This window comes from Cygnus atratus, chromosome 4, assembly GCF_013377495.2.
Source record: "Cygnus atratus isolate AKBS03 ecotype Queensland, Australia chromosome 4, CAtr_DNAZoo_HiC_assembly, whole genome shotgun sequence".
Taxonomy (NCBI): domain Eukaryota; kingdom Metazoa; phylum Chordata; class Aves; order Anseriformes; family Anatidae; genus Cygnus; species Cygnus atratus.
The window spans coordinates 50,687,874-50,704,233 of record NC_066365.1 but is presented as its reverse complement, the minus strand read 5'-3'; the positions used below and the strand labels follow the sequence as shown (position 1 = coordinate 50,704,233).

General features: G+C 36.4%; 1 protein-coding gene across 1 annotated transcript in view; it reads right to left on the bottom strand.

Moving 5' to 3' along the window:
- Positions 1-16,360, bottom strand: part of CORIN (corin, serine peptidase) — a 132,892-nt gene that overhangs the window by 72,161 nt on the left and 44,371 nt on the right. Inside the window, exon 5 of the mRNA XM_035550654.1 lies at positions 1,537-1,718. Within this exon, the coding sequence (XP_035406547.1) occupies positions 1,537-1,718 (182 nt within the window). The remainder of the gene's footprint in view (positions 1-1,536; positions 1,719-16,360) is intronic.

The following is a 16,360-nucleotide window of genomic DNA, read 5'->3' as shown; positions in this document are numbered from 1 at the left end:
ATCTTACTTGTTATTGAGGATGACATGAAGACAAAATTATTATATTCCTAGCCTGTAGGATGTTCAACCTCTACAATATCAAAGGCATAACACATATAGTTACAACATCCCTCTAAGCTAAAAGGACAGTTTTATTCCCATTTCACAAAAGGGAAGATGAGGCATGGAAAAAAAAAATGCTTCCTATTTCTAGAGGCCCATGAGACTTAATTTTTCAGTATATTTAGCATATATTTATTTCATATCAAAACACTATTCCCAGTGGCTTTCACTACAGTAACTTGCCCAGAAGCCCATAGGAACCTATGGAGCAAGAGACTTGTGGATAGTGTTCAGTTTTTCCAGAAAGCACTCAGCTACCTTCAAGAAAACACTATCCTTCTTTACCTATTTTGTCACCGCAGCCATTACAAATGTTCCCACAGGCAAGGGTACATATTGCACAACAGCGTCCTTTACTTCATTAACCCTCAAAACATGCCCTGACAGATGCAGAGAACTTCACTAGAAAAATGACTTGATCTAATTATTAAAGGCTATGTCACTATGCATATTCAGAAAGTGCAGGGAGATATATGCCAGGCTATACAAATCTTAATTGCAGCATTAACTAACATTTGAAGATACACCGTGTAGGTAACAAGTAACCTCACTGATTTTTTAAGCTCGTGTGTATAACCTCGCTTTTTTCAAAACAAAAATGAAAAGTAATTTTCATCATATCATTTCTTCCTGCCAGTTGTCACCCAAAAGTCATTAACAAAATTGAAACCTACTGATGGACAGTACAAGCTTCTGTCACATAGGCTCACATGATTATGAATATCAGCAGTAAAGTCTCAGATGCCAGCAAGAGCTTGAACTCCAGCAATGGGGCCAATAGGAAAAAAGAGTCAGGCTTGCTTCTGTCAGGTCTAATCTCACCTATATTGCATCTAGAGAGAACAGACCAGCAGCTCTGGGGAGAAGGAAATACCATGTATTTAGGTAGGCTTCCAGAGACTTTTATTCCCAAAAGTCTAAGAAGCCTCTAGTGGATGTATACGAACCCAACCTTTTGAAAAATTTAAATCTTGATCAGCTCTGGACTCATTTTTACAGCAAGGACAAAGGAGAAACATTTGAAATTTGGCCATGTATTGAGTTCCTGCTCCAAATACCAAATCTATTACTACTAGAGCTCAGTAAAGAGAAAGTCAACAGAACATCTTTAAAGGGTCTATTATTTTTCTCCTGCCTTCTTTCCCAGAAACAGCTCAGAATTTTTAATGCAAAAGAAAACAAAGAAAACAACCTCAAATCAATGCAAGTCTTTAAAATAAAATAAAATAAAATAAAATAAATCAGCCTAAGCAGTTAAAGCATGACAAAACTATAACCTCCTGACAATCAGGCCTTATCACGGTAATGTGAGCTAACATAACAACAGAACCAGAAACAATAATTTCATCCCAGAGCTTATGCTACAGAATTAAATAATACGTTATTAAATAGGAACTCTTGAACATGGTATAAAAGTTGAGAATGGAAACATACATTGCTTTCCTTTTTCTTGGTATGGTGAGAAGCATACCCTTGCAGTTGTGTCATTTTCAGTTTGGTTGTGAAATTGAGAGCACTTGAGGAATTCTGGCCAAGAAGCATTTACCATCCCCAGGACGGGTTCACACCCTTCTTTTGCTGCCTCGCAAAATGTCCTGCACGGCAAGAGGCCTCGACTGGAGAAAAGAGACACAGAACGAAGATAAAAAGGATTATCACTCTTGCAGATAGCAAAAAAATTTTTTTTTTTTTTAAGAAAAAAAAAAGGGAGTAATTAGTACTTTTGAAAAATTTCACTTTCTACAGAGCTGCACCAAAAGGGTACATAAAAACTATTCACTGAAGGTAACATCAGCTCTGGCTTTCAGGCTACATTTAAGCCCCTGTCAAGCTCAGAACAGTTTCTAAGTCCAAATCTGCACAAGCTGAAGCTGATGTTTCAACAACAGTTTAAGCAATGTAATAGTGCACTGGCACAAGAGAAGAGGGATTGCTTCCTCATCTTCTCCTTCTTTCCCCAAATTGTGCAGACCTACCCACTCAGACTTTTGTCAAGCACTTTCATGAGCTGATAAAAAATCACTAACTTGGAAAAAACTGTATATGTTTTTGATTGGGTAAGCTTTCTGGCAACTTAGGTGTGCTGAATCTGCTCATGGAGAGAACCAATAACTGCCAGATGTACACTATAGAAACCCTTAATGCAAAGCACCAAGCCACCCCATCTTTTGGCTTTTAGAGCTCTTCCCATCTTGCCCTTCAGGAGTCAAACATAGTGTCAGGAGCAGATAAAATGCAATAAATATTAACATGATTTGAGAATTGTATTTTTAAAAAAGGCAATGTAAAATAGTAATTTTAGAAGTATAACAAGTTTAAATGCAATATACTTGTCTATTCCTTATTCTGATATATATACCTGCTTATATAGTTTTTCTTTAGTCTTCCTCTACACATACAGAGGAAAAGTAATTAAAATAGATAGCTATGAGCTGTCTCCAGGTCTACGTAAGTAGAGTCAATGAAGTCAGTAAAAACTGCCTAGGAATCTATTAATATGTTAACTGTACATTTGGACAAGTATAAAAACAGTAAAGTTACCAGATTACAGCTGATACAATGATAGCCAAGTTAGTCAAGATTTGAGCAGACAAGAAATTTCAAAGCAGCCTCAGCCAAGTTAGGTGATACGTGGCAGACATAATTTACAATAGACTACTGCAGCATAATGCATACAGGAAGGAATATCTGAATGTCAACAATACAGTTCTCTGCTTTACTGCCAGCTGCCACCTGAAAACCATTCTGGTGGAGAAGAAGAAAAGCTCTTGCACAACCAGTGTTAATCTTAGCTATAAAGAACTGTTCAACGCCTTTCTCAGCGGCAGTCAGCTCTGTCTGTGCGAGCACATTATTACTGCTGTCAAACGGACTAACCTAAGCTGTTGCTGGAGCACAGTGGAGGCAAACCTCTCAGTAAGCAGGTGAAATTGCATCTGAAAGATCCATAACACAGCCCAAATGAGACACATTTCCTGCCCATGCAAACACTTTAATCTATATGACGGTTACATATGGAACAACATGTAAGGCAAATACCCACTGGCTGGAAAGTGGAAGCACTAACGTGGCTAGATGGTGGCACCCAATAAATAAACCTGTTCACACTGAATAAATAACTAAACTTCAACTTGTCAGTATCCCATAACCTCTAGAGAAAAAAATCATATTATAGACATCAACAAATTAGGAAGAAAAGAGGCCTAGACATATAGCAGGAAAAACAAGACCTCTGAGTGGACTTTGTTAGAAGACTATGTCAGCCTTCTGGCTGAGGTAACAGAAATAAGGTGTGTAAATGTCATAAAAGATCTCTCAATAATACCTAATGCCTTATCACTACATTTTCTCAGTGTGTGGATATCTCCCTAGGATTCACTTTAGTGCTCTTTGCATTTCTTAAAATATTCTAAAAAAAGTTACCAGTGAAAGACTGGGAAGCTAATATACATTTGTAATTTATGAATTAATAGTCAAGAGCAGAAATTGCATAAAAATCGTAAGCAAAAAAAAAAAATCTCAGTCACATTTAAAACAGTTCAAATTTTCTCAGGCATAAGTAGAGTTGGGACACATATTCCTGAGAATATAATGAAAAATGTACCTCTGGGTCTGAAGTACAAGTAAATTTTATTTTTTTTTAAAGCGTTATTAGTCTTTGCTGGCTTTATTTTATTAAAAAGCTACTACATAAATTGTAATTTTATATTTAACTTGAAATCAATGTTTTGTCATTCAGAAAACAAGAATAATGACTTCCTAACATATCTGTTTAAAATGCGATTCGCACATTGTTTTTATTCATTTTCTTATTCAATTTAGAAATATGGCTGCAAGAGTCTACTGTCTTCACTGTCTGATTTCAGGGTCATCTGCTGATAGTATCAACAGCTCTGTAAATAAAAGATAATTAGACTGTTACTTGTACCTAAACAATTATATTTTTCCATCATAATCATGAGCTGCCACAACTGTTACCACAGCTGATTTTCTTATCACAACAAATTCTGGAGAGATTCCATACAGAAAGTGACGTAATTAAAGTGAATTTCATCTAAAAAAAAATATTACGTTGCCCATGAAGGTTATTTGTCACCAAATTTTGAAAGGAAACAACACTGCTTCAAGTGGAAAATGTCATCTCTCGATGGAAGTAGCAACATTTACAGAGACCTACAATACATTTAATTAAATATGCTTCCCCTACAAAACCAGCTGACACATTCAGAAATGCTTTACTCACACAAGTCCATGGGACCCAAGGGTGCTGAGAGAACTGGCCAGTGCTCTTGCAAGGCCAGTCTTTGAAAGGTCATGGAAATCGAGGGAGGTTGCTCATGACTGGAAAACAGCAAGTGTTGCACCCATCTTCAAAAAAAAGGCCAAAAATATCAAGCTGGGTATCTTCAAGATGGTCAGCCTTAATTTAGTCCCTACAAAAATCATGGAGCAAGTCCTCCTTGAACACACTTCTGGTCACAGCAAGATGATGATGACTGGGAAAAGTCAGCATAAATTTATCATGGGTAAACCACAGCTGACCAACCTGATTGTCTGTTATGATGAAATAACTAGATGTGTAGTACTGGGATTGTCCCGTTCAACATATTTATCAAGGGCCTAGAGGTGGTGACCAAGTGCATTCTTGTAAAGTTTGCAGATGACACCAAAATCAGGAAAGTGATCAATATGCTTGATGGCAGAGCTGCCATTCAGAGGTACCTGGACAGGCTGGAGGAACGGGCCAGCCGGAACATCATGAAATTCAACCAGGATGAGTGCAAATTCCTGCATTTGGGAAGAAAGAATTCACTATAATGATACAGGTTAGATACTGACTGGCTGGGGAGAAGCTCTGCTGGGGCCTTGGTAGAAAGCAAGCTGGGCACAAAGCCAGCAGTACAGCCTTGCAGCAAAGAGGGCCAACAGGGCCCCAGTAGGTTGAGCAACCTCAAGCCCTGAGGACCTGTGGGAAGGCTGTGGAATCAAGTTCACAGTGGTGGATGATAGGGGCGTGAGAGGCAGGTGGCATAAGCTGAAAAAAGAGATGTTCAGGAGTTAAAATTATCTAGCCAATAACAATTCAGTATTCAGTTTTTTTTTTTTTTGACATTTCAGAAATAAATACACAAACACACATACACATGCATGCATACAGACACTTTAAATTATCATTTTTCTTTCTTTAAGTAGATTATAGTAAGTTTAGTCATTAATGAAAGCTGCCATATTTGAAATAGTTTATTGCAAAAATATAAACGCATGAAACTGAATACTCACCATATTCTTTATTGTAAGGATAAACATTTGCCTCAGAGTTTGAGAAGGAACAAAAGGCTGTTTCCAGAAATAAATCAATCTGTCACAGACTTGCATCTTGGGGATCATTTTCAAACTGCATTTCGTTCTGTGCCTTCACATCCAGGCCACATTTAGATTCCACATGCCTCATCTGATGTATCATACAATCATAGAATGGTTTGGGTTGGAAGGGACCTTAAATATCATCTAATTCTAACCCATTAGATCAGGTTTTCCAGGGCCCCATCCATCCTGGTCTTGAGCACTGCCAGGGATGGGGCATCCACAGTTTCTCAGGACAACCTGTTCCAGTGCTTCACCACACCCATCGGAAAGAATTTCTTCTTTATATTTAATTCAAATCTACCCTCTTTCAGTGTGAAGTCATTACCCCTTGTCCCACTACTATACTCCCTGATAAAGAGTCCTGTTTTCTCCTGTACACCTATGCTGATTAAATTTTCAACACAACTTGTTGCAGTTTATATCTAAATTACTGCAAAACCTTTTGGGCTTTTGCAAGTACAATTTTGCTTCATTCATACCCATTCATAATGAAAAAGATCTTTCTCCAAGTATACCACTTAAATTGTATTTCTCTTTGTATCTGACTCATGGTTCTACCTCCTCATCCCAAAAACGTTGCTAGAACTCCACATTCAGACATGAATAAGTGGCTTGAATTGAAAAGTCTTCAGTACCCAACAGTTTCCTTACTTACTCCAGTGTTCTATTTTACAGTAATAGAAAAAACACAGTACCATTAGCAACTGTGTGATATCATGGCAGCAAACCCCACAGGCAGGGAATAAAAAGCTGCCAGAGGTGCCTCACTACCCGTGCTAATGTGGAGAAATCAGTGAAAAGCAAAATACTCACTTGCATGAGTATTCTGACATCAGTGTGGTTGCTTTCCTCTGCTCAGTATCTAACAGGAGGAATGTTCTGCCATTGTTGTTGCTGAGTTTATTACATACAATAGCTGGAACCACTGATTCAAAATAGATACCTTTAGAGATATATTCTCCAAATAACTTTAGATACATTTACACAATACTAGATGCTCTTTATAATTGAAATTATCAGATACAAGACAACAGCCTTTATGTCTAGAACTGTCTCTTTGCATCTCCCTTGTTGGCAGCTTACTTGTTGCCTGGAAAGACGCGCATATATTCTAAAATAGTACTTTTCACCACCAGATTATGATGTGTAGAAAGGCACAGAATTCAGCACCAGAAAGCATGTAGTTGGTTGTGTACAAACCCAGGAACAAATGGTCCCTCTTGCTGACAGGAAGAGCTGCTGCTTATTAGTTCTGCACCTTGTACTGTCAAATTAAAGGTTTACTATCTGACCTGAAATGTTTCTTCAGATAAAGACATTCCAAAATACTCCTTTTTTTCACAGAATCTATTTTGATAAGGAGAGAAGGAAAGGGCACAGAGAGAGCACCACAGTAGCCATCACTGCCTCTTGACTGGGGCTTGAGAAACTCCCTAAATGAAGGGCATTTAACAAGGCAAGTGACTGGAAACAGTCATTTAGGGCTTTGGAATTTGTTAGCTTTTCATTTTTAATTAACTAACTCCTTCAAAAATTTTTATTAACAGAGTTACATTTGGGCAAAGGTATTAACTGGTTTAACTGAGGCTCCTTAACACAGAAAACACCAGAAACAAACCCACTACTTCCTATGGAGTGTGTTTAAGCTGCAAAAGTATCTCTAAAAATCTGTAAGATGCCACATAACTAAAATGGAGTATCGATTTACCTATTTGTTGATGTTAGCCATTTAATATATTCAGACTGATGCTTAGAGTTAACTTCTCATTTACTTTCTAAGAAAACACACAATACACTATAAAATTATATTACATTGAAAAGTAACATAAGCAGTGATTCTATCTCATTAGCTTTAAATTACTCCCACTGGTCCAATGAAGCATACATGATTACCTCACATTGTAATTGAAAGCAATATGTTTTGCTGACTTGTTTTTTCAAGGAAATGATAGCAGGGTCATTAATTGAATTTAACAAGTCTGTGACTGAGATCTACTTGAGCTAACCATGGCTAAACAAATTTATGCTGTTGTTATGATTTGTACAGGTGTGACTGCCATTTAAAAAAATAAAAATAAACAGCTCTTGAGGACTTTCAGATGAATTTATACAAATGTGAACTATTCAGTTTGATCTCTGTATTCCCTAACCCACATCTAAATCATTAATTTCCTAAGCACCCCACTGTAGCTATAGCCTGATATATAGCCATCAGGTAATAGTAGTACGAGTATGTTAATTTCTGCAAATGTAACTATAGCAAAGTTCAATATATGGTTCATCGTTTCCAAAGGTGTTTCAACATACTAATTATTCATTACAATTTAAATTTTACAAATAATAGTTTAAAAAAAATAAAATATAACTGTACATTTATATTTACCCATATAAACAGCAGTTTAAAAGTTTCTAAAAATGTTAGAGATGAGTAATCTGTTCAGTAGATTCATCTGCGTATTAAATGATTTACATTTATATGAAGAAACACAAATATAAGTTCACCTCACTTGCTTAGTTTAGGTAATCCTCCATCTGAACATTTACAGTGTAAATGTTTGTATATATACACAGAACAGCAATAATTTAGCAATTAATAGGCTTCTAAAAGACAACTGCATACTGATTTTAAAAAGCTAAGGAGAATTTATAGAATTTATAGGATTACCCAGCAATTACTGCAATATTTGGCCCAGTTTCAATATTCAGTCGTGTGTGCTCTATAAATTAAATATTTCTGGATAATGATCAAGTTTAGTATGGACATGTTGCTTAATCTACTGAAGGATGAGAAGATGATTAAAAATCTCCATCTTGATTAGTCTTTATTTACTGCTACTCAGAGACCAATTATGTTAAAAATAAACGAGCAGGTCTATGGCTCTCTTACCATAATTTATCTGGTGCCAGCAGCAGGCATGGAAGGAGGCAATGTATTAAGGCACAGTTCTGCTTTTTAGGATATTTATGGAATAAACTCTTGCTGAAGGTGCAGTTTGATGGAAGAACAGATGTGTGATATATTTTTAATTCTATGGGTATTTTCTCCACACTTAGAAGTTCATACCTCAAAAAAAAGCGCAATGCTGAGTTAGAGAAGAACAAGTAGAGAAATGGGGTAAAACTGATTCTTTCAGCAGCATTGCCAAATTATAGCAACTTGAAATCTAATATGTGGTCCAGAACATGTTCACCAGAGAGGTTGTGGAACCTCTGGAAATGGCCCTGAGCAATCTGATCTATCTTTAAAGTTGGCCCTGATCTAAATAGAGGTTGCAGAAGAGCTCCAGAGGGGCCATCCCACCTGCATGATCCTGTGACTAACTTGCCTGTGCTGCTCAGCCTGCAGGTAGCATGGTGCTTTACCACTGCAGGCTCCAGCAGAGGAACAATTACCTCTCGTGGGAGAGGCAAAAATACAAAAAACTTAGTATGTCTCTCTAGCTGAACTCTCATTACATTTTTTTTTTTTTTACTGCAGATAGTTTTAAAAGTATTTGTGAATAAGCTGAGCATTAAAAGAGATTAAGCATGAGCTGAAAAGCATATGAATTCTCAGAGAATCCTTTAAACACTGTTCAATCCAAAACCTTTTTGTTTATTAACTTCTGCACAAATGGTGTACTCATACCTACTAGAAGGGTAGAGATAAAATGTTCCCTCAACTACATTTTTGTGGTTTTGAGTCCACATGCAAAAGTCTCATAGGAAACTACCAGTCTTAATTCTCCCACAACGTTTGTGAAAATGCAAGGTTTTACTGAAAGCTCATGTGTTACAGTTACTCCATTTTATTAAATGAAATAAATCTCATTTTGTAAAAACAAAGTCTGTTTTTCTATAATAAATTGTCAAATAAATATTAAAAAAAGGCCATGTCCACTTTATGATTTGTTGTAAATAATAATTTCAATTACTTGAATGATCACCATTTATTTATCCGTAATAATACATTGTATACATAGGAGAAAGTAAGGAAGACCTGTGATCCCTAGTTAACAAACCAGCTAAGAGACCAGACATCACAGCTTATAATAGACAATACACACAGAAAATAGTTAGGCCAACTAGGCTGGAGGCAATCAATCAGTAAAATACGCATTCATAAATTAACCAGTCCCGTGATTTCCTCTTCTGCCTCCTTCCCTTAACTCCCCTGAGCAGTGTTGTGAAATATGTTTTCAAAGGGACATTCCCATGCGCAGACTGTTCTGAAAAATATTTCTCTGCTTGATAAACTTTTAACTCTGTTCCATCCTTAATTCCTCCCAACACACTTTGACAGAAGATTATTTTGTGATTTGGGAAAGTTTCCATGTACATTAGATCCATGGAGAGAGTGAAACACTGCAGACAGATTTGGTGGTGCCTGCTGTGGTAAAAGTTAGCCTCACACCCACTGAACCACCAATGTCATTTTGGTCAATGCAGGATGCCATTGCCTATCTCTAGATTACTTTTCTAGCTTTTAATTTTTAAATTGATTTCTTAAGTAATCACTTTCTGTACATTGAGTTGTCCCCTGCAAACTATACATATCAGTAGTTGTGTACAGCCACTGTGTATGGGCAGGAAAATGACAGTTCTCTGAATGGGTGAAAACATTCTCTCCAGCTTCTAATTTCTGACCAGCTTTCCCTATATTTTGTCCCTGATCTGTCCTTCCCCTACACTGCATCTGCCATCTACTGGCACATTACTGTAAAAGAGTTTGAGATGAGAGACTATTTCAGACCCTTTTATGCAAGAGCCTGCAACCTGGCACCAGTGCCACCCCCAGCTACCAGGAGGGTCAATGCCACGGAGAGTCTTTCATGGGCCCTCCAACACTAGCTGAGCCATGTCCCTGATGGAAAAGCTTTCAGAGTTCTCTATCACTCTTTTGTCAACACATAACACGTGAGCTACAATTTTTCAGACTTGTAAGTCCATATTTGGGGGTTAATTTATATGCATATGTCCATAAACTTTATAACAACAATAAATTGCAGAGGTTACCCTAAAGTAAATAAATTTTCCATTTTACTTCCCTTATCTTCTTAGCCTGCAAGAGCCATGATACAGAGCCTACCACTTATGAGAGCAACCTCCCTGCCAAATTTCAAGTTCCACTACTCAAATACTTGAAGATACTAGAAATTCCTGGTGATTATAGAAATGCTTTAATAAGCAAACCACCTTTTCTTCCTGTTTGTGCCCAGGACAGATATTAGGCATAAAAAATTGTAACTGGTGCACTTTTTTTTTTTTTTTTAATTATACACATCTGGGGTAACGGTCTTCTATGAAAACATGTCAATGAACTTTAAATATAGGCATTTTGACCAATCCCACATCATTACCTGTACTTTCCCTTGCACCCTTTGCAAGGATGAACTTCGTGTTTCTCACCTCTACGCTGTCTCAGCCTTGGACGAAGTAACAATGGGTCCTAAGATGAGTACCACATGTTGACTTCAAGGTCTGAGTTCTGAGGGACGATGCCAATTGTAGTCTTCTCATTAGCACATTTTTTTGTCTGCCTTATATGAAACAATTACACAATACTAATGAAATAACTCATGAAGGACAGAATTATGAGTAATACAAGTTATATATATGCAACACTGATTTCAACTACATTATAACAGTTGTGACATTTTATTTCTTTGTTTTAAAGTTTCTTCATGTATTTCTTTGGAATACGGTCAATGTCAATCTTTCAGACATGTGTGAGTATTCCTTTCTTTGAAGTCATGTGTAAACCAGCTGGTTGTCGACTCATTTGTCTCATTTGTATCTCATGAAGAACATGTTCTGGTTGTGGGACAGTAAAAATAACATTTTTTTCTTGATCAATTAGCTTTAAGCAGAGCTGGACTTGGGGCTTGAGGGTGTGTTTTCTTGTAATTCATGTTGTAACTCATTTCCCTGTGCAATGTCACTTTCTGAATCTGCATGTTGTAGATTTTCTTTTTTCATATACATCCATTTATTACTTACTAAATTTTCTGTTTGAACTAAAAGTTGTTTCATTGCCCTTTTATTTAGAAAAATAATTCAGGTATGTTCAGCACAGTTAGTGCAACATGGTTTCAACCACGACTTTGTATTTGACATCTGTTATTGTACATAAATATTTCCAAAAGTACACAGACACTATTTAGTACTATTTGACAGATATCTTAAACAGACAGTGTTGCTACTTTGAATCTCTCCCCTGTGCATTACACCTGCCAGCCATTTCACTTTCTTCTTGCTGTAAGTCAGTTCTATTTCACCTAGAATTAGTGCATAATCAGTTTGAGGAGGGACTGGAGCTGAAACTGGTTACGTACATTGCGCAGGCAACACATTATTAAATGTTTCTCTTAATACATGGCATGTTGACTATCTGCCATTAGCAGCTCTATCCTCAGCGGTTTATTTATGAAAGAATTAGACCATGCCATTAAAATTACTATAACTATTGGTGAAATTACAGCTATCAGAAGGCATATTGACTGCTACAAAGGGCCCAAGGAGAAGGGAAAAAAAAAATGCAGTCGTTCTATGCAGTCGTTCTACTTGTCTGGGCTTTCTCAGGTAACACACTCTGTGTGTCCTTCAGATTTTCTGCTAAACAGTACAAGTTACATTAATTTACTTTGTAGAACGCTTTAAATCAGCAATGAAGGACACAAAATTGAATAACAGTGGCAGAGCATATTATCTGTGTGGGCAAGCATTCACAACTTTATCACACTCTTTCTTTCTAATTTTTATTTTCATTATTTAACAGGATTTGACAATGCATGTTCATTAGCTGGATCTCCAAGGTTGTGTGGTCACAATTGTGCTTACTTGAACCACAACTAGATTTTAAAACTGAGGGCTGGATTATAACTTGGTTATCTGTTTACAGAAAGATTTTACAACAGTGTGTTTTCTTGTACTTAATCAGCCCATCAGGTTCCTGAGGGCTTAAAAACAAGATATGGCAACATTTAAAACAAAACATGTGATTTCAAACATTCTGCTTAGAAAACACTTCATCCACTGAAAACCACCTCTGATTTACGCATGATATGAAAGTTGAAGTTTATAGTCTTCTGTTTCAAGACTGATGAACAGAGTAGATGGATCTCCTTGACAGAAAACCATTGCCAAAAATCTAGCTGGAATAATCTCTTTGAGTCACGTTAACTGCTTGGTCTAACTAGCCACCATCAAAAAGAAAGCATATAAAAAGGATGAAGCCATTCCCATGGTGTGTAAAGAGGCAGACTGCAAACTCAGGAAATGTCTGGTAGCTACTTTATAAACATCTGAAAACAGCCTCCACCGACATGCTTGGGTCATGGCATGAAAAATGGTGATAGAGCCAGGAGAAGAAAGTAAAAGGACAAAACCGTGGGGAGTAGGAGGAAATCATCCCACCTTCTTCCTCAGAGCACTGTTACGTTATCGTCACCAATGCTGTAGCTGAACTCTTTAAATCGGGTTGCAGCAATTCCAATGAAACCAGTGCAAATTTGATAGGGATTCTGACAGGGGATTCTAAATGTCCTTCCAGGAGGGTTTCTCAATACAGTTACTTCAAAAGTGACTCTGAAACTGCGTCATCACAAGCAATGAAATTTAAATATTTCTTACAAGCTGTAGAATTGCAAAATTTTGCAACTACAATTTCACATCTCTGCACAAATACGTTACAAAAAGCTAGTGTAGCAGCTATGTTACAGGTTACCTATCAGACTGCTTATCCAGAGCTCCTAACAGCTGCTATTTTGACTTGACATATTTATGTGTTTTTCTTACCAAAATTAGGTAGAATAAAACAAGACTGAAACTTGCCAGTGTAGGATTACCTATCAAAATGTAAACATATTCATACACAGTTCATACAAAACTGAACACATTATGGACTTTGAAAAACAGATATTGACTTAAACGTATGTTGATAGTTTCCTACTCAAAGTCTTAAAATAAAAATTCTCTTTAGCTACATGAACAAGTTCTACATGAATATGTTAACGTTTGCTACTAAATACTCTAAAAGCATCAATCAATTCTAAGAAATGATTTTTACATAATGTCTTATTATTTTTAAAATTCTAATTGTGCACTGCAATTAAAGAAAATCAAATCAAAATCAATTTCACTGTAAGCAGGAGGAACAAAGACCATGAATAAGCTTAGAGTGCAGTTCACAAAGGCAAGAGAAGGAAAATAGCCCCATCACTGATCATATTCATGTGTTACACAAAACATGACAGAGATCCCTTGCTCTGTGAATTTTGATTCTTTTCCATATTCTAAGAGGACTTGAAAGAAATTTTCTTTATTTCAAATTTGTTTTAAACTGTTGTCAGCTTCTAATAGAAGACACCATGCATTTCTGGATTTGCTTTCTGGACCTAATATTGCATCCTAGTTTATGTCCATATTGAAAATGAAACATTCTACTTTGTCCCTTTTTACAAATTACAGAAAAGCAATGAAGACAATGAACACACACACAAAAAAATAAATAAATAAAAGAAAAAAAAAAAGAATTTTCCACTGAGCTATTTCCCACTATCCTTGCCTCTTCAAAGGATATTTTTCCTATTAACCTAATTTTCACTATTAATTTCCTCACAACCCTAACATATCATGCAGCCCCCTTTGGCTTTCAATGACTCTAGCTGACTACTCTTATTGTACCATGGAGGTTACTGCACACCAAAAAAATTTGTAGATACAGATACTGACATGACAAACTCCTTTTCAAGAGAGAGTCAGAAAATCAGAGAGAAACATTTTCTCTTCATTATACAGCTTTCTACTTTAGAATGAAGCTGAGAGAAAAAAATAATGCAGGACTACACGAGTGAAGTAGTTTTGCAGATTTTAATCAAGATAACAAGCAATGGTCTCAGATGGACTCTTTCACCCCTAACTTAAGACCAGCCATTTCACAACTTTGTTTTCAAAGATGTCTGACATGAAAAAAAGCATCTAGTGTATAAACAGATGCAGAAATGAAAGGTGCACGAGAATTTTCCCTTGAGAGCATATTACCCTATTTGATTTGCTTTGCTCAAATACTATTTTCTTGGCAGAGCTTAAATTAAGTTTGACCTCCACAGATTTAACACTCTAGGGATCTGTCAATGGAAGGTATTTCCTCTGCTTTCTGGAAAACACAGAAAAATCCTCTACACAGAAGATTAGTGGAATTACTCCACTTTTTTGTTTCTGCTTTAGAAGACAGCATGACAATGAAGAGGTATTATAAGAATCCATAATCTTCAAATTTATTCCTAGCACTCCAAGTCTGAAATAAGCCATGTATGTAGGTCTTCAGGATCTTACACAGCTTGCTGATTTTACCAAGCCTTTTTGATAAAGCACATGTATTCGCATAGCGCAAGCACTATTAAAAAGTATCATTCAAGGAGTGTTTGCATTATGCACTTACAGGCTGACCTACTATGAACTTCTCTATTAATTTTGAAACTTTAAATTTTACAGGCATTTTGACTTTACAATTTCTTTCAAAAATCTGAAAACATTGCACTTTTTTTTCAGATTTTCTTTGTCTTCTTGAATGCAATATCTAAATTCTGCAGACCTTGCAGAATCCAATGCAAATGAGTTGCTATAAAGAAATAAACAAGAACTGCATTGCAGTTACTGACCTTTTGCCCATTCCTAATGTCTCCCAATGGTAAACTAAAACTCATTAGCTTAAATCCTTAATGATAACCAACATATCTGAGAAGATTTTTCTTACAACAAATGAAGTACCAGTGTTTGGAGGCAATAGGTTGCAGACTACTACCCAACAGGACAAAGTTACTACACTGAACATTTCAGAAGTCATTAGGTAAGCACAGCAACAAATTTAAGATGTCAATTTTCACTATAGTCATCTTCTCTTAGAAATGCTGCTGGACAGTGTTAAGAAAGGTTTTGTACATCTGATTTTGAAGTCATGTTGGAAATATCTCCTCCATTCACCCAAGGAGAAGTTTCATAATCCCTTTAAATAAAGAGCTCTTTACTATCCAAATTATGAGCAAATAAAAGCTTTGTCTTAATTCACTTCAACTTCCCATGTATTTTCACACACAGATTTTAGTTGGACTTTCAAACCTCAACTTGGAAAGTAGCATTTTAAAGGTACTAGTATATGTTTTCTTAGAACAGTAGGGTTAACAATTACATCCAGTTGCTAGAATGAAATATAAGTTTTTATATAATTTTTTGACTGCCACACCTCATTTTTATTGTAGTAAGATACAGAAGAATGATTTTTAAGAGCAATAGTATAGTGGCAGTATTCAGAAATTCCAGTACCTAACTACACTGGGTGTTACACAAACACTGAAGCTGCTCCCTGCCCAGAAACTTAATCTCCTTCAAGTGTTAATGAAAACAATGTTTACAAACACATGAAAGATAAATGTGAAACAGACATAAATTAAAACATCAGAGCAAAGCTGTGTAATGACAGCGCATTGGATGCCAAACATCAGTGTTTGGAACTTCCCTTCTTGTTGCTTCTTGTAACACATTGTTGTAATTATTGCTCCCATGGCTGAGGCTGCCAACAGATTCTCTCAACAATACCTAAGAATAAACATCTGAGCATCACAGAAGTTTCATTTATTTTCTACTGTGTAGGCAGCATTTGTCACTTATGCTCTACATAAATTTGAAGCAATTGCACTAAGAAACAAGGAAGTATCAATAGATAATGTTATCAGGGACGTGCTGCCAGTTAGAATGAGACAGCAGGAATTCACTGGAGGAATTACAGACAACGTCAGTAACAACTGTTCTGCCTATTAGTGTACGTTTTTGTGATACTATGTTAAAAGCAACCATATTTCCGAAAAAGGCCTACAGCACAGGGACCTATCCCTATTCACTATCCTTGGGGTCT